This window comes from Hermetia illucens, chromosome 4, assembly GCF_905115235.1.
Source record: "Hermetia illucens chromosome 4, iHerIll2.2.curated.20191125, whole genome shotgun sequence".
Taxonomy (NCBI): Eukaryota; Metazoa; Arthropoda; class Insecta; order Diptera; family Stratiomyidae; genus Hermetia; species Hermetia illucens.
The window spans coordinates 71,778,313-71,798,340 of record NC_051852.1 but is presented as its reverse complement, the minus strand read 5'-3'; the positions used below and the strand labels follow the sequence as shown (position 1 = coordinate 71,798,340).

The following is a 20,028-nucleotide window of genomic DNA, read 5'->3' as shown; positions in this document are numbered from 1 at the left end:
AATTTTTCGGCAGTTCTATTGTGCCTGTTGTTGTTTACTAGAACTACCCTTACCCGTTTATTGATAGATTCTAAATCCATATTACTCCATTATATCATACCGAAAGTCTAAAGAATGACGGGAATGGTGAAGGTGTTGATTGCCATGATTTTATTTTTCCGAACAGCTTGGTTTTCAGCACCAGATCCAGATGCCGTTTAAACTTCGATTTCATTATTGCCACAGCAGGTGTTGTTGCTTGCAATATGTTGAGGTATTTGTAGGCGTTGTCCGAATCCATACCTTCAATTTGGATGTTATTGTGGTTGTATTATTCGTTATTGGTATATTTTGCCCGAACAATTCTTTTTAGGTGACATATCTCCAAACCCAACTGCATGCCGATATCTGTCGACATTGTTATCTATTAGTGCGAATGATCCTTTCAAGCAGAGCGCTAAACTAATGTCATCACCGCCAGCGAATTGGGCGGAAAAACCCATATTGGATCGAAAGAGTGGCAGCAGTATAGTTACTGCTGAAGCTGAGAATGACGCCTTCACGAAGCTGGGATTAATTATCAATCATCTAATGGAATACTTTAATCAAAGTAATAACGTGCACCACACGATTAGGGGTCAGGTGCGTTCTATTAAGCGGCGTACCTCAAAGCTAAAAAGGAAGCATAAGCTCGTGTAGAAGCAATAGTGTCGATTAATAAACAAAAGGCGATGGTTGCGATGCTGAAGAGATCTCTTCTCAAAAAGCTATTTGGCAGAGAAGCCTTTCAGAGTGATAAGGATGCTTCAGGAATTCGGCATAAAAGACAGCGAGATCTAAATGAAGAGACATTATCTCCCCAATGAACAACAAAAAGGAGGAACCGATGCCGGCGCAACTTAGGGTATCAGTGGATCTGGCCGTGCGAAAAATCCACGAACATCACCGAAGACTCCAAAATAGAGCCAAGCTTGACGCGTGGATCATAACAAAAATCAACGAGATGCGAAAATCTTACGCAAGATGAAAGTAGATGCCTCCCAGACTGATCTAAGTTGAAATGTGACGGGGATAAAACGTACCCAGAAAAATGACCTATTGCTAAAAGTTAAAGCTGGAGATGGAGGTAAGACCTACAGGAAAAAAAAGTATTGGTCGGAGATGCTGCGGCGGTCGGTGCTGATCGAGTGTAAGGACCTGGATGAAGTTGCCACAGAGTCCGAGATCTATGAAGCCTTGCGGACCCAATTGTAGACGGAGAGCTGGCTACATGAAAAAATACATGACTCGTTGCACGAAAAATTTTACCTGGAAATGGTTGGATTGTTCGGATTCGTTGAGGCAACAACCCGATGATCAGAAGCCCTACTGGAAGAATAAGACGTGGGCGGACCGTCAAACCTGTCAAATTTTCGTAAAAAAACTAACCATTGCACGGTTAAATTTACGTATAGATATCCAGCATAGATCCATAGATATAGGACAAATATTGTCAGAAGATTAGATAGAATATAAAGGGCTGTCAAAAGGCTTGAAATTGCAAAAAATAAATAAGAATTTGCAAATTAAACAGTACTTGGAAAATAAGCATTTATATCTTTCACGCATACAGGGTGTTTGGAAATTATCGGTCAAACTTAATTCCAGGCGATTCCTTATGCAATTCTAAGCAAAAAAATAATAAGTAAATTTTTTCGATTTCGTAACCCTTTAGGCATTTTAATTTCTAAAAAACGCCGCCTTTACACTAATAAAATCATAATAAAAACCTCGATTGCTAACAATTTTTAGCTTAATAGCTTTCAAAATTCAAAAATTGTGTTTTCTTCCGCAACATTTTTCTGTTTAGAAAAATTTTCTCGAATTTGTACATATACAATGTACCAATTTTCTTACAAAAATCTCCGTTTCACCGTAATGGAATTTTGTTAGCAATCGAAGTTTTTATTATGATTTTATTAGTATAAAGGCGGCGTCTTTTTAGAAATTAAAGATCACTCTATTTTTACAAATTAACTTTTATATTCTAGAGTGAAGTCTAGCTGCGATTCGACGTCTATTCTAATACTCTATCGTATTTTTCGAGTTATTATGATTTTGGTAGTGTAAAGGCGGTGTCTTTTAAGGTTTTATTAAAATCTCTGTCCGTCCGGTGGCATCTGTCTGTCTGTCACTCACATTTTTCTCGGAAAGTGACACCGAATTTGGTGGGAAGGCGGGAACTGTGAACGCGCACACATACAAAGAGGCAAATCGCTCTACGTGGAATTTAAGGGGGGGGGGCGCTCCAAACTCGCATAAGAGGGGCATGCACTTTTTTTCACCGTAGTATCAAATGAAAGGTTTTGGTTATTGCTTTTCAAAACTGTTCCAAGTTTTGACATTTAATTCACAAGGGGGAGGGAGGGGGCTAAAAATTGACTCGTTCTCAGAACCTACCCAACCGAATTATTTGAAAAAATCAAATGAAAGGCGTCAATTAGTGCTTTTCAAAACTGATTCCATATTTGATATTAAGTGAAATATAGGGGAGTGAGGGTTCAAAATGTGGCCCACAAAAAATGTAACAGGTCTCGTTCTCAGAACCTACCCAACCGAAAAATCTGAAAAAAATCACCGTGGTGCATCTGTACGAAATCTAGGCCTCCAAATACATCTGGTTCCGATGTCTACACAAATAAAGTTAATAATAGTATATTTTAACATTTTAGAAATTTAGCCGGAAACCCCTCTTATGTTCATCCCAGAAGTACAAAATTTGGCATGGGTGTAATGGATAATATAGTGCACAATTTGGTCAAGTTTGAATCCAACTATTATTAACAAAGTTATGGACCGTGGAACTTTTCCATTTTTTGTCAATTTCGTGCACTCTACAATCTGCATGACGTCATCACCACATATCAATTCCTCAATACCACAACGAAATGAGTTCTTATGAATGGGGTCGCAAAGAATTATTTTGTTTTAGTATTTTAGTCATTTGTATATGAATATCAATTACTCCAAACAGACATGTGTGTATGCAGGTATATAACATATGCGCGCTAATGAGGTTTACGGGTAGGGTCTAATTCAGATAGACATATTTGTACCGTATTTAATTTACGTACTATATATGTACATATGTATGCTTTTGTGGACTAAGTAAATCGGAAATATGGGTGCGAGTTTATATATGTGCATATAAATTTACAGTATTCGTAAATAGGCAGTTTGTTTGTTTAGGGTGAGTATAATATCTATGGCCGTAAAATGTACGTATGTTTTGTAGTTTGGAAAAATATGAAGGAATAGTTTGTATTTGCAGTTATATACGGATAGAAAAATGTGCGTTGACGTTTCTTACATAAAATGAACACAAAACCTTTTATACCTGAAACGCGAGCTTCCGGTATTCCGACTTGTTTAATGATTCTATTGGTGATTTCAATTTGAAAATTACAGCCGGAATAGTGGCAATAACGAATTGTACTAAATATAGCTCAGTGTGAGAGCGTCTCCCTTTCAATTGCGAAATAGGTTCGAAGCTGTGGAAATCTAGCCCGATTTTTTTATTTTTCGAACAATCTCGCAGAGCGTAATCAGTCATCCAAATTACTTTTTCCTGCCCCCTTCGGTGTGCTATTACGTTTACATTTTAATGGAAGGAACATTTAATCTGTGCATAATTGTTCGCCTGGGATTTGCACATTTGTGGGCAAATGTTTATTTTATTGATTCTCGGCCGCATTTTGTCTTCTGAATAATGGCGTCACCTCCAATTTACGACATCCGATGCCCGCAGTGTAACGAACCTGAATCCGCGCACTCTAAGTTCCTCGATTGTAACAGTTACTGCGGGAAATCTTTCCACATCAAATGCCTAGGTATTCCCGTAGTATTTTTAGAGATTCGAGCAAAGTTCGCCAAAAATATATCTTATCACTGCAATACTTGCCAAGCCCATCGATTCAGCACAATCACGAAAACGTGAACCACAACGCTGGTGCAGTGCCAAAAATGCAGCGATCTACTAAGTCGTCGTTATCTACGTGTTCCCGGCGGCTTAGGAATTCGTTAGAGGAGACTTTAACTTCTAAAAAGGCGCTTCCAGCTGTGACTAACCGTGCAGCCTCAACATCATTTCAGGAATCTCTGCACCAGGCCTCTCAATCTGAGTTGATTTCGTCTGCAATGCCTTTCTACATCACAGTTGCTCCCACTGGTTCTACACCCCTGATCCAGCGGCTCCTATGCAACTAGTTACGGTCCACCAAGCCTCCGATCCTGTCTTGATCCATCGTGCCTACAACGGAACAATATCCGCAGCCTCCTCAGCAAGTCACGAATTGGCACACAGCCGCCCCACTTTTTCACATCGTTTCTGTCGCCAACGAAGCTCCACTTCCCGCCGCTGCCATATATCCCGGCACTTCACCCACCCATACCAGTGGCCCCAAGCTGAAGCTGGCGCCGCCACCGAAACAGCTGTTTATCTCCAGGCTAGCGTTCACAACTTCTACGGACGATGTTCTGAAGTATGTAAAGAGCAAAGTTGGCTTACTTTCTCCTCTGTCCTGCGGTAAACTGGCAAAAGACAACAACACCGACCGGGTGATAGCATTTTTCAAGGTGACTTATCCACACGAAGTTGACGTCCTTGGCAACCCTTCTATCTGGGCTGAAGGTGTATTCATCAAACCATACCGCCCCAATTCACGGGTAAATTTCAGGGCAATCCGCCTGGTTCGCCGAGGTATATAACTGGATCCATGTTTACTGTCCGCCTGTTTTATCAGAACGTTAGGGGTTTAAAGACCACGCTGGGGGCCTCCAATTTATCCGCGCTGGCTCAGCAACACCATGCCATCTGTATCTCCGAAACCTGGCTAGGCGATGCCATATTAAACTCCGAGCTTCCCGAAGGATACTCCACTTTCCGCTGTGACAGGGACCGGGATCCATCTCATAATTCCACCGGCGGTGGGGTCCTAATTGCAATAAAAGATATACTTCCCGCCGAACTCGTCTTCTCCTCCTCTGGCTTTCCTTCTGATTGTGTTGCTCTTCGTGTCTCCCCGCCCAACTTCCTCCCGTTCATTGTATCTTGTGTAAATGTCCCCTGATGTGACTCATTGGGCGCGACCTGGAAGTGTGTAACCGATATTGTGATGGAAAGTGCAAGGTTTATATTACAATATGCGGAACATACTTGTCGGTCAGTATTGTGTTGTAGAATGCTGAGAGTTTGCATAACAGCACTGACCTACACTGTTAGAGTTAGTCGGTATTTAAAAGCGAACCCGCAAAGTAGGAAAAGTTCAAGTGAAGAAAATGTAATGTACTGAAAAATGTAATGTAAATGTAAGAATTGTAATACATTTCATTAAGGAACTGGAATAAAGAGTTTTATTGATAAAAAGAAGTGGACAGTGAAAGTGGAGGTCACGACATCCCCGGTGCTTGCCCTTCTTACTTGTATGAAGAATTATTTGACAGTTTGTCCGAACTCGTTACTGTCAGATTCCCTTCCCTCCCTTTCTTCCTTTGCGGAGATTTTAACCTCCCCATGCTCCACTAGCCGGATCATCCTAACCTTCCAATTCCTGCTAACAACCTCTCCCATTCTTCCCTCCCACTCCCACTCTTTTATGAACACTTGCTCTGCCCTGAATTTCGATACTACCAAAAACTCCTTAGGCCGCACTCTCGATCTCTTCCTTTCCAACCTCTCCGAGCGCCACATTTCTTTATTTCCGTGCGCATCCCTGTATGTCAAAACTGACGCTCACGACCCCCCGGTTGAATTTGAAGGGGAGCTCCCTGGTTCAAAACCCAAAGCAAGCGTAAATCCACTAAGTTCAACTTCCGCAAAGCCAATTTTGACGGTGTGAACTTAGCTTTAGCGTCTTTCAACTGGGTACATATAATAAGCAACTTATTGTATGATCAAACTCTCAACACCTTTTACAATATCTTATCCGATCTTCTCTCCTGTTATGCCTTCCTTCCCCTCCCTGCCTACGCTCGTACCCAACTTGGTTCACAACGGAAATTCTTATTAACATTTACTTGAAACATACACTGTGGAAGAAGTTTCGGGCTTCTAAGAATGACGCCGACCTTGCTCACTTTAAGGATCTACGCTCTACTTTGAAGTCAATGGTTGCCCTTGTCCGCGGTAAATTAAATCCTTTTGGTCTCACGCTCGCAATTCTCGTATTCTCACTCAATCTCTCCCTTCTTCTATCAGTTTCGCTGACTCCACTGCCAACTCCCCACAACAATCCTGCGACCTTCTCTGCACCTACTTCTCTTCAGTGTTTTCTCCCTCGAGCCCTCCACCCTCTACACCTCCCATAACTGCAGACTGCTCCGAATCTCTGGCCATTGCTCTCCTTTCGCCTTCCTTGGTTGAGTTCCTCATTGGTAATCTTGACCTCAATGTCGGACCTGCCCCCGATGCGCTTCCTAACCTCTTCCTCCTTAACTGTAGAAGACACATTTCCTTCCCCTGAGTATAATCTACAACAAAAGTCTAGATGAATGCTACTTTCCCAGCCTCTGGAAAGAGGCCCTTATCATCCCTATCCTCAAGAGCGGAGACCCTTCTCTAGCTGTGAACTACCGCCCCATTTCTCTTCTCTCCTCTTGCTCCAAAATCCTGGAAAGATACATCAACGACCGCGCACTTCGGTCACCTCATTGTCAAAGAGCAGCATGGTTTCGTGAAACATAAATCTAGGGCTTCAAACCTTCTGATCTTTACCAACTTTATCGCTAACTGATTCACGACAGGAGGTTCATGCTATTTATACCGATTTCTCCAAAACCTTTGATACCGTTGACAATAACATTCTCCTCTCTAAGCTTTCATTACTAGATTTCCCTCCCTCAGTCATCTCCTGACTTTCCTCCTATCTCTCATACCATTTCTAAAAAGTTTCTTTTCATTGTTACTCATCTCACTCCTTCTCTCCTTCCTCTGGTGTTCCCCAAGGCTCTATACTTGGCCTGCTACTCTACCTGTTTTTTATCAATGACCTCGCCGCCTTCCTCACCTGCCTGTATTTCCTTACGCAGACGACCTTAAATTGTTTGCTCCTGTTTCGTCTCCGTTGGACTGTGCCTTACTTACAGTCCAACCTTGATAATTTAGTCCGTTGGTGTTCGGTCAACAAGCTAACACTGAATGTTAACAAATGCCACCGGATGTGCTATTCTCTTAGGGGCAATTCAACTTTATACACAATCAACATGGTGACTCGGTCGGTTCAGCCTGCAATACAAGAAGGCAAATGCTGCGCAGTCGTAATCCCCGACACAAAAAAATGCGTTCAATATTGTAAAATGAAACAAGGCAGGAAACCGGAAGCTGGACGCTTCAGGTATTGTTTAGAAGATCCGTATGCGGCGACGGCTACTCTTGGTTCGCTACATTAGAACTTCGAGCACGTATCCCAAGACTCGGTTTTAAAGGTTTTGTGTGAAACCAACCTTATTAGAATTGAGTCGATGTCTGTCTGTCCGTCAGTCTGTCTTTCTGCCACACCCGATTTATTCGGAAACGGCTGGCCTTGAGAGCCTAAAATCATATGTATTCGAGCGTTTATTCAGAGTAAAATACGAAGGAACATACTCTTAATTGAGCAGAAAAATGTAGTTTGCGTACTGCAGGGCAGCGTCTTGGACTCAACACTATTTTTAAGGTTTTGTGTAAACACAAAACCTTATTAAAATCGGTTTACTGTCTGTCTGTCTGTCTGTCCGTCACACGCATTTTTCTCGGAGACGGTTGCAGCGATTGACACCAAATTTGGTGGAAAGCTGGGAACTGTGAACGCTCACGCATACAGTGAATTACATCCTTTTACGTCGAATTTAAGGGGGGGTCCCCATACATGCAAAAGGGGGGTGTAAATTTTTTTTTCATCAAATATAGTCATGTGGGGTATCAAATTAAAGGTCTCGGTTAGTACTTTTCGAACACGGTCTTAGTTTTGACATTTGTTGAAAAGGTGGGGAGGGCGGGGGGTTGAAAGTGACCATTTCTTTACGGGGGCCATTCTCAGAAACTACCAAACCGAAAAATCTGAAAAAAATCAAGAGGCTGCTACTATATGGTGCCTGGGCTCCGAAATACCTTCCACACTGATATCTGCACAAATAAAGTTAATAATAGTATATTACTATAATTTTTAGTAATTCACTGCAAGACCCCCCTTAAGTTCATGCTAGGACCACGAAATTTCGCAACAATATAGGATATAACATAGAGCATGATCTTACCAAGTTTGGTGGAAATCGCACTATTACTAACAAAATTATAATACGTCAAAGTTGTCGCTTCTTTGCTAATTCAAGACTATGAATGTCAATATCATCCGATAGTGGATATTCTCACATAATATATGCATATATTACATGCTACGTACAAAGAAATACACAAAACCTTTCGTACCTGAAGCGTCCAGCTTCCGGTTTCCCGACTTGTTTCTGTATAGCAATGATATACCTTGCTGTGATGAAGTAACGACATTTACCACGGGTAAAACTACTGATGAAGCAAAAATAATGCTAAAAACAGCTATCTACTTCATTGCAGAATAGACAAAGAGAGGAAAAATAAAATTAAAGGAAACCAAATCAACGTACATTACCATCACAAACAAGAAAGCGAACCCAGCTAAAGTAACCATAAATGGACAAGGCGCGCCACAGGCGAGAGAGATCAAATATTTAGGTATGACTCTCGATGATAAGCTCAGCTGGAAAAGACACAGATAAATGTCAGATACATACACATGCACTGGCTGTTTGGGAGCAATTATCTTCTCACCGTCGACAACAAATTGCTAATTTATAAGCAGATCCTAAGACCAATGTGGGCGTACGGCATCCAGGTCTAGGCCTGTGCCAAAGAATCAAACTTGAAGTTTATACAAACGTTCCAAAACACAGTCCTTAGAAGTATAGTAAACGCGCCCCTGTTCATTCGTAATGAGGATCTGCATAGGTTACAGTTAGTTAATGAAGTCATTAAAGAGCAAGCAATTACGTACAGCCAACTATTACTCTTATACATACACAAAATAAGGAAGTCCGAAAATTAACAGATATCTTAAAGATGACAAGACGACTGAAAAAAGTAAATCCAAATGACGTACTAACATGAACGATCACCTGCCTAATAGAACAGGAAGTTCCTCAGCGAAGCCAACCTGCTGGGGTTCACCACAGAAGCGAAACTCATGTTTGCAAAGAAATATGGATTTTGGATTTTGCCGTTTTTTCAAGGCTTCTTTGATTAATAAAAAAAAAACTACCCAATGATTCACAAATATCCTAGTCTGCGGGCCGTAAAAATATGTTCTGAATAAGTCATGAAAATTTCAAAGAATTTTGTTGGATAGTTTTTGGCTATGTGGCCGTAGATTTTCGGTTTCGAGAAAAACGCATTCAAAAGCAGAATGCGATTTTTGACCATAAAATCTTAACCGACCATTAATGAGCTAAATCTAGTCTATAAACCTTAGGTTTCTTGAAGAAACACAAGTAAAGCCTTGGCTTCAATTCTTATAATTTTAGCGAAGTCATTCGAACGTCATTTGGATCGATAAATACGCGCTTTATTACGTCGATCGACATAAACCTGGCATGTGACATTTTACGTGTTTAACACTGTAATTTCCGAACAACACCGAATATCAAAAAATCACTTTGCTCATATATTCTACATTATATCTAGATATAATTGATGCCAAAAAAATCGATTCCTCGAATCCGACACACGGGATGGCCCCCCTAAGTGCGATGATAATGAAACTGAAGCACAGTCTCATTGAGAAATGCAGGAGAATAAATAACAGCCTCATCAAAGAGACTGTGATGATGTCCTGTACTTCACCAAGGAGTGAACAGAAAACACTAATTATTTCATTTTATTTAGAAGTTATCTTTGCTTGGCGTAATTAAAAGTTTTTTTGTCACATACAAAATGGAAATCAGAGCCAAGTTTGATAATGTTAGGTAATGTGGTCATTGCTCATATACAAATCATGCTTATAACAAAAAGTCGCATAGTTCACATAATTACAATTTTAACAAAGTTCAATAAATTCTTATTTGCAAGTTAAGTACAGAGCAGCAGATTTTAAGTTGGCGCTGGTAAATACTGTTAGAACAAGTTAAAGCAAAATAAATGAGTTTTCAGTGAATTAAGCCTGCGTTTACTTTCCTCTGGTGAGGCTGCCAGAGGGACTTAATTAAAAACAACTTGGGTGGATATTCTCATACTATACCAGTAGTATCTAAAGGCTTCATGTCTGAACTAGGTTGTGACTAATCGATTTTTTAACGCTTCATATCCTAGTACTGAACTAGGCTGTGTTAAGTGATGCGGTGACGTTAAGTAATGTGGTGACGTTAGGTAAGGTTTGGATCGTGATAATACATTTGTGGTATTACATGCATCGTCTACCCATCTCCGGTTCAACGCAAAACATTAAAAGAAATGAGGAAAAGCAGCTAGTTCATATATGACCCTTTAGTACTATATGTCAATAATTCCCTTTACTTATAACCTCAGCATCACATTTGTATGGCTGGAGATTTGGTAAATTTGCACGAAATTGATGTTGCTATAACTTTGATAATAATGAAAGTTCCCATTGTTGTGCATTATACTATTTTTTATGTTGCTTTAGTGCTAGAATGAAATGAAGTAGGGTCCAGTCAATTGAAAAAAATATTAAATTTGTTTGGGTAAATATCGGAATGGAATGTATTTTTATGTATCATAAATTTTTTCGGATTTTTCTGCGGGCTAGATTCCGGAAATGAGAGTGTGAGAATACTTAATTACACGACTATTCTGGTGTCATACTGTACATGAATTTAATATGTCAGATTGTTAATTTGAATGCTATACTTGCATTCTACAGTAAATTCACACAAAATAGATAGCGTTGATCTACTATAATTTTGTAATAGTTAGTAATAGTGAGATTTCGAAAAATTTTGAAATCATAGGATGTACAAATTTAACGGGAAATTCCCATACTTTGCAACCCATGTTAAATCTGGGACCTGTTTCTTGAAGTACTAATTCGCAACTTTCTTTCGCCGTGTGGCAACACGACTATATTCGGGGAAAAAAATTACCTTGTCACAACTCTCTATACCACTGCTTTAATTTTTTTTTAGACCGCAATGAACTATGACACATGGAATGGCATAGTGGGGCAGAAGTGTCAAGAACTCCTCTCGCAAGCATTGTGGAATGCAAGCACGTGTCGACGACACTTCTGTGGAGTAGTGGTGGGAAATATGACTCTTTTCGGTGAGTCGACTAATTTCGACTCACTCACTTAGCTGAATCGACCCAAAAGAGCCAGTATTATTTTCCTTTCACCTATAAAACTCAGCTTCAAATAATAAAACAGATCTAAATGAATTTCAGAATAAAGTCATTCAGGAATTAGAAGGAAGTCTTGGAAAGCAATAGATTTATTCTTTCAATAAATATACAAAAGTTTGAATATGCTGGAGTTATATACAAGTTAACACATTCCTATCTAAACGCTGATCGAAACACACTCTTCAAGTCAGGACTTACCAGTAATTGACACCATAAACTCAAGAACCGCATTTCTCAATTCTACCAACATAAAATCACCCGATTTAATTCCGTACTCCAAAGGCTATAAAATTCAAACGAATTTGCATCACATTTACCTAAAACGCAGCATTTATCTGAGGAACGAACTATTTGAATGCACACCTGTGCTACGAGGTACCATTTTAATTAACAAGCGAAATTATAATTCCGAGCGTCAAGTTGTTTCTGCCGGGACTGCACAACTTACGACAATAGTATGCATGTTTTCGAGTATGTACATACATATTATCTCATCTTATTCACTAAAACGTGATGGTCTGTACCACAGTTAGATACTAGACAGCTACCTCACTCCCCCTTGCCCCTCAAGGGGGGAAATCAGTGCGAGTACACACGATTTCAAATTGTTTTGCCCTTGAGCATGAGCGAGATGTACCGAAAACCCGATCAGCTGTGTTTGACATACCGCCCGGACTTGCCAATGTATTGTTGAAATTGGCAAGTTTTTGCTTATGCATGAGTGAATACGTGAAACAATTTTTGCTATATGGGTGAGCACGCCGTAGTACCAGAATAGCAAAAGCTCACCGATCTCTCTCTTACCAATACGATTTGACGAAGATTATGCCTTTTCCTTGTTTAGCGTCTCTGATGTGTACAGATAAGCTTCTGCAAGCACATTTGCAAGTGGGGTCATTTTTGTAAGGGTACTGCCTATAGTAGATCTACTGTGGTCTGTACTTCATTCTAGATTGAAATTGCATGTATCTACACGCCTCACCAATTGAGTTGACTCGCATCTCACCCAGTCGGGTTTGAAGCTGCTCACTGTGCTGTCGCATTATTTGGGGTGGCTCGATGCCGTCGAATCTGAGTAGCACAATTGAATCGACTCACTCATTAGTTAACTATCTCTACTGCCGAGAAGCATTTCATATGTACATGTGCACACTACACTACACTACACTACTACACTACTAATATTAAACGTACTGTGGTGGTCACTATCCATAATTTTTTAAGGTTTTGTTTGCAAAACGAAACCTTATTAAAATCGGTTCAATGTCTGTCTGTCTGTCTTTTTTTTTGAGGAGGTGGAAATCTTCAAAAGACACTGGCCTGGACACGCCAGCGTGTAGGATTCTTACCCACGGAATCACCGTACGGTATTACATCACGGGGCGGAGTCAGCTTGGTCCCCTTTCGTCTCTACGCGGCGTAACCGCGCTTTTCTGGTCTCCTCTGCCTTTCGCAGTTTGCTCTGGATAGATACGACCATGGAATTGATCGCATCCCAGTCTTCCTGACATGGTAGCATTCTTCGCACCAGATTCTCTGGTACGAGCACCTCTCCTAGAGTCTCCTAGCTTCTCATCTATCAGCATTCCCAAGTATTTGATCGCAGGCTTAGAAGTGATGATATGATTCCCAATTTGAATACGGGCAAAATTTCTTTTACTGCGCTTGGTGATGAGGACCGCTTCAGTTTTTTCCTCTGCAAGTGTCAGACCAGAACTTTCTAGCCAATACTTAACAGCACTAATCGTTTCGCATGGGTATAACATCTTCGAGATGCTTTGCGACAACAACCAGCGCTATATCATCGGCGTAGCCCACCACCGTGGCTTCCTCCGGAAGGGGAGTTGTACTTGATGTTCCACAGCAGTGGGCCCAGTACGGAGCCCTGTGGGATCTATTATAGATTACTCGCTCTAGCATTTTGCCCACAGTGTCCAAAAGACAAATAGGTCTGTAGGAGGTTGGCTCACCTGGAGGCTTGCCAGCCTTAGGCGTTTCCATGATGCAGGAAATATTCCCTCGGACATGCACGCACAACTCAGTGAACATGCCCGGTATGAATTCCACGGCAAGCTTAAGGACCTTATTTGGCATGCCATCCAAACCCGGAGCTTTGTTATCTCTCATATTCGCGCAAATCTCCAGCAGCTCGTCACTGGTGACTGGCGGTATTGCCGTGTTGTTCAGAGCTCGCTGGAAGCTGTATATGCCCTCCTCTTGCTGAGGGAATAACCCCTGGATAATTTTTAACAAGAGTGAAGGGCACGTGATCTGCGGAGGTGATCGGACTCTGAATCGCCCCATCACGATTCTATAGGCGCCCCCCACGGGTTTACGTCCGCTTCTAAACTTCTTCCTCCGTTGGATGGCTTTGTGCTTGGTCGATTCTGCCTACCGCTCTTTGAGCCGCTCTTTTGGCTCGAAACAGGCTGATCGAAGGCTCACCAGTTCAGCATTCCACCAGTAGTTTGGTCTTCTACTGGAGAATGAGCACCTCCTCGACATGGACGCGTCACACGCTTTGGCGATGCATTGGGTCGCATGGGCAGCTCTTTCCCTTTCTGAAAGGTGTTTACATATCCTTCGTTGGCCAGAACGACATTCAACTGTGCGAAAGCGTCTAATAGACTGCGGCCCCTTGCATTTGCCTCTTTGGTACCCTACTCACGGGCTCAAGCATTGAAGTCACCAGCAATCACCTTTGGACTGCAACCCCTTGGGTCGAGAACAAGACTGTCAAGCATTTCCTCGAATTCGGGCAGTGTCAGGCTTGTTGGGGCGTAACAGCTGTACACATATACCCCGTTTATTTTCGCCGACACAAAGCCGCTGTATGTCTGATTCCCAGGACATTGTATGGCTTGTCGACCGCATGCCCATATCGCCGCTCCACCAGACGAATCTATAACCCACACCGTGACGGTTTCTATAGGGTTCGCTAATGATGGCGGTTTCCACCTCGGATTCGTAGATGGTCTGCTCGAGTAAATTTCGAGCGACCCTACAACGATTGAAGTTTATTTGAATAAACCTCATTTTTTCATTGAAGTCAGCGCCTTCCTAAATTCCGAGCATTTACCACTTCCGGCAATATGCGGATAATCCCGTCCCTCACTTCCTTCGCACAATAAGCATTTGGGGTCCCTATTTCACGCTTTGCAATATGGCCTTTCTCCTCACACCTTCTGCATCGAATAGACCGATCAATGCCGCTGATGCATGCCTTCGCGAAACGGTCAAACGCGAGGCACTTGAAGCACCTCTTTAGAGAAATCTGCTCTCTCAGACGGCAAACAGCCCTTCCGATTCGAACCTTCCCTGCCGCCAATAACTTTTGCGCGGCGTCTTCTGGCAATCGCAATGTGGCCGTTTGAGTATTGCCATAGGCTTTCTGCAAACTCATAATGGACTCTTCGGCAAGTTCCTTCAACTCGAACTGTTCCATCAAGGTTGTGCAAATTTCTCCTTTGGATGTCACTTCGTGGAGATCCTTTCACTGTATATAGACTACTGTGACATTCTCCCCAAGTGAGTTCTTAACCTGAGTTCGGAAGCCATCAGTTTTCCCCAAGCTGATTTTTTTCAGCTCAAACATGAGGTCACCCTTTTGGGTATTTCGAATCTTGCTGACATTTCCGCCTAGCTCTTTTAGGCCGGGGTCCTTTGACCTTTTTCAGTATCTCCGCATAAAACAAACATTGCTGGAGATTACAATTGCTTGTGGGGGGATTCGGACTTTTGCCTTTTTCTTCGCCTTTTTCTTAACTACCTTGGTCCACACACTTTTTTCATTCCCTTGGATTTTCTCGAGTCGATTGACGGAGCTCGCACTTGGGGGACCTGCTTTCTCTCTTCGTTGCCTTTAGTTCCGTTTTTCGCAACTATTTGTATGGTTTTTTCCTCTAAGGCGCCTACTGACTTCCCAGAGGATCCATATCTCCTTCCCACACTTTCTTGTTTGGTGCCAGGCCGATTGCAACACGATTAGGTGTCACTTGGGTCGCTTGTGACACCGTTGGGGTAATCTGTTACGACTTACCCTTGGAATTTTGTTCCTCCTGCTGGGATTTGTTGTAGAGCACTCTAATTGCTCTCACCATATTTTTTATGGCTTGGTGGACGTTGTGCTTGTCCTTGATGAACTCAGACAGCTCCACTATTTTCGCACCAAGCTGTGTGAAGGGTAATTCCCCTGCTTTAGCGCTCTGCTCTCCATGATTCCTAACCAGATTACTACTTTTAATTAGTCCTTCACATTTGGCATTCATTGACTTTCCCTCCGTTTTATCTTTTTTGATGTTTGGCATTGGCGGAGATCTCAAAATTGACGAACTTCTTCTGAATAGGTCCTTTTCCTGGTCCTGGAGTACCTCCTGTTGCTGCTCCTCTTGAATATGTGCGGTCGATGTTGTCTGTCTGTCTGTCTAACCATCTCTCTGTCAGTCTGTCACACGCACTTTTCTCAGAAACGGCTATACCGATTGACACGCAATTTAGTGAGAAGGTGTGAAATGTAAATGCCCAGACATGCAGTGAGTGATATCCTTGTACGTTGAAATTCATGGGGCGGGGGGGTCCCCATACATGTCAAAGGGGGGTGCAAACATTTTTACCGGATATAGTCATGTGGGGAATCAAATGAAAGGTCTTGATTCGTACTTTTCGAAGACTGTATTATTTTTGAGATTTGTTAAAAAGGCGGGAACTGGGAAGGGCGGAAAGTGATGATTTCTTTAACGGACCCAATCTCAGAATCTACCCAACTGAAAAATCTGAAAAGATTAATGAAGCTGCCTCTATATAGTGCCCAGGCCTCGAAATACTCTCCATATCGATATCTGCTCAAATTAAGTTATTAATAGTACATCATCATATTTTTGGGAAAATTGAGTAAAACCCCCTTAAGTTTACTCCAGAGTTATAAAAGTAGTAGTATAAAATATAATATGAAGCATATTATCCCCAAGTTTGATCAAAATCATGCTATTAGTAACAAAGTTATAGTAGCTCAAAGTTGTCCTTACCGTTTATATTTACAACACGAAGTACTAAATCTGACATGCTAATACATATACATAACGGGCTACGTACAAATGGGATAGTTCCACACTCAAATATACTCACAGGAGAAGCAAACAAAACCTTTCATACCTGAAGCGCCCAGCTTCCGATTTTACCCAGCTTAAGATTTTACACACAACCTTAGTAAGATTGGTTTACTGTCTGTCTGTCTGTCCGCCACACGTATTTTTCTCGAAGACGGTTATAGCGACTGACACCAAATTCGGTAGAAAAGTGGAAACTGTGAACGCTCACGCATACAGTGAGTTACACCCTTTTACGTCGAATTTAAGGGGGGGTCCCCACACATATATAAGTCGCATTTAGATGACGTTTCAAACTAACGTTCTTTACCCTTCTAATATACATAACATTGGTACATTGGCATTATTGAAACTGGGTGGGTACTTAACCTGGGCGGGGTTTGGTAATTAAATGAATGTATGTGCTACTTACAACGGCTTTTCTGCTGAATTTGGGCTCGGAAACTTGTTTCGATGGTCGTGCAACTTTTGCGTATACTATTCCCACCATGGCTCCTTCAATGCCTATATACACTATAAGTTGTGAAACGAATAGGAAAACTCCTTCAGGGCATTCGTCACTTGGATATTTTTCGCCGAACCCGATGGATACTTGAGTCTCCACTGTGTAGATAAATAGAGCAGTGAGACTTTGAGCGCCGATTACGCAGGGCTGCTGGCCTTCCATCAAGCTTTCGCCACTTTGTTCATCGTAGTTAAGATCACCATGCGCGTAGGCGATTAAATACCAAAGGCAAGTGAAAACCATCCACGTGATGAAGAACGTGGACAGGAATATAAAAAATGTGTAGGGCCATTCCTGCTCAATCTGCAACATTCATAAATTTTAAATCAAGTCAGTTTTCTACATAATGAGTTAATTAAAGTTCGATTGCCGACACTTACCAAAGTAGTGATCAAATCCTTAAAATATTGCCAGGATCTACCAGGAATTTTGAAAAATGATACGTTATGGTGACCTGATTGAGCTATCACTCTAGCGGTGTAGACCTCGCGACTTTTTTGTCTTTTCCAGTTTTCGCTGAAATCTAATTTCTGACATTATTTAAACACCTTTTCCATGTTATACATTAAAAAATGACTCACCAATTAGTTCTTTCTGAGCGATGAAATGTTGATCCTCTTCGATAATTTCATAGGGATTGCTGGAAGAAAATAGGTCCTTGAATTCTAATTGAAGTTTCAGCTACTTTTTCTATATGAATGCAGTTTGTGCTTTTTTAACCTTGAGTAATGAAAAATGGGTAGTTGCTCCCAGAAAAGCCGAGGTTTTAGTTTGCATTATTTGAAGGTCACTTTTCTTGCGATGAAGCGATTATGTCGAACATAATATAGTAGCGAAAAAAGTATTGTAAGCAGTGTGGCGGAAGCGGGAAAATTATGGTATCAAAAAATGTGCCTAAAAGGTACTAAACGGTCCTTTTTGAGCGTGCTTAGATTCAATGTTATGGCATACTCATGTATATCGTGTAATGTGATTGCCAATAGACTGTGAAAAATTGTTTTAGGAGAGAGGAGATTGAAGAGCGTAAGAGACGATACAGTTAAAAGACCGAATCAACCAAATTTGAACTTCCATGGCTACGATGGGTCGAACTGGAAAGGTGTTGAATCACATCGAGGGCAATTTCGTTCCCAGATTCCTACCAAATGGAAGGAGAAATGTGGCATATATAGAGTTCGAGCAAATGCTACAAAGGTTCAACCAGGTCAAGATTTATTGATTTGGGATTGATTGTATTTGGGGTTGTTGCCCTACTAGAAGAAAAACGGTTGTTCCATGTATAAGGTGACATTTTGTAACAAATAAAAGTGCAGCACATTGGAGTAGACTTCCTTTTCATATTCTAGTCAGTAAACACCAATCTAGTTACTTGGAATTTTGAAGCCCCAAGTTACCTGATTCCCGCCACCAAGCTTGACGATCGCATGCATATTGACTTTTAAACTCCGTATTTGCTGCTATCTAACCCATTTCCCTTTCGCTAGACCACAGAGCTGAATACCATAGGTCTAAGATTTTTATAATACGCACTTTCACAAATATACCTAAGGTGTTCTAGTCAATTAATACCAATCTATTCATTCTGTTCGTTTTGAAGGCAAAATTTAAGTGATTCTAGGCACCATGCTGGAAAGTTGCATGTATGTCACGAGTTTTAAGTTCCGAATTGGCTTACCTACGAAACCCAAACAGGTTGTATTTACTTTTGCCAGGCTACAAAAATAAATAACCAAAATTTTTATAACATTCTCTTTTACAAAGGCAGACTGTTTTCTCGGTTATTTTCGCAGATAAACGCTTTTCTTCTGGCCGAACAACTAGCCTATGTCCTAAAGGTAAACCGGTCCCCCATGTCCAACATTTTCTTCTAGTGTCGTGGCGCTTTTGAATGGACTTTTATGTGAATAACATTGCACTATTTTCAAACTGCCATCTTCCGCAGTGAATCGTCCCACTTTATGTCCAACTTTGTGTGTTATAAGCTATAAACGCTTTATGATGTCGTGGACTGCTTTTACCGAAACCGCTACTTTGTTTTTGTGGTTTTACGGGAATTTTTAACTACTTTACAGAGCTACTACAGGCAGCGTAACGATGCCAGTTCAACTTCTCGGTTGAGTTTTTGTTAAGAAGTACTGAAGAGTACTTATTTAACTAAAAAAGTTTTGAAAATGAGGAAAAGTATTGATGAACTTCAAAAGGTACTAAATTTAGTACATTCCTTATTAAAAATGAATTTCAATTGACTTAACAAAGTCCGGATAGCTGAGTGGCTAAAGCACAAGGCTATCGTATGGAAGGTCGTCACCAGTGAGATTTGTATCGTGATTTGACGTCGGATACCAGTCGATTCAGCTGTGAATGAGTACCTGAGTCAGATTAGGGTAAAAATCTCTGGCTAGCGCAATGCTAACCACATTGCCTCCTACAGTATACTTTAGTGTACCGTTACGGTCTTGAATGAAGTGCTCTAACACACTTCAAGACCCTGATCCAATGTGGATTGTTGGGGTATAATAAACTTAAAAAAAAAGTGTGGAGCATGTTCTTTGCTCTTAAGTATTCATGAAGTTAACTGTTAATTATAAAAGTCATAAAATTTTGATAAAATAATTCATTTTACAACCAAGAAAGCATTGAAATTTTTTAGGTAAACCGTTTATATAAAGAATAAGAATCAATAATGTTCGAAAAACAATTGGAATAATTAATATTTGATAGCAAGACGTAAATTTAGTTGGAGTTACTCCACTATAATAAATTATACCTAATTTTTACTAGTAAGCCGAATATCATTGAAAATAGTAGGAATTGGATAAGGAAACAAACTAGTATCCTTCCTCTTCGAGGAATTAATTTTCTAAAAATACTTCTTTCTTATCGTATACTACATACCTGTAGAAATAACGTGGAGTATAATATATTCGTCTGTGACCCCAGTAAATGCTTGCGTAACGCTAATTTTGGAAGCGCGTATATGTTGCGAACTTCTAAACGCGCTTTTATCTAGATCACTTTTTAAGGTTTTTGTGAAACAA

The 20,028-nt window shown here is 41.0% G+C and overlaps 1 protein-coding gene across 2 annotated transcripts in view; it reads right to left on the bottom strand.

Annotated features, from left to right (window-relative positions):
- The window catches only part of LOC119655109 (ATP-sensitive inward rectifier potassium channel 15), a 108,396-nt gene that overhangs the window by 24,599 nt on the left and 63,769 nt on the right, over nucleotides 1-20,028 (bottom strand). For both annotated transcript variants that reach the window (XR_005249878.1, XM_038060831.1), the window contains exons 2-4: nucleotides 17,572-17,630; nucleotides 17,371-17,513; nucleotides 16,898-17,293 (exon numbers count right to left, since the gene is read on the bottom strand). Coding sequence is in view for 1 of the 2 variants with exons in the window: in XM_038060831.1 (XP_037916759.1) it covers nucleotides 16,898-17,293; nucleotides 17,371-17,513; nucleotides 17,572-17,630 (598 nt within the window). In the remaining variant the exon portion in view is untranslated. The remainder of the gene's footprint in view (nucleotides 1-16,897; nucleotides 17,294-17,370; nucleotides 17,514-17,571; nucleotides 17,631-20,028) is intronic.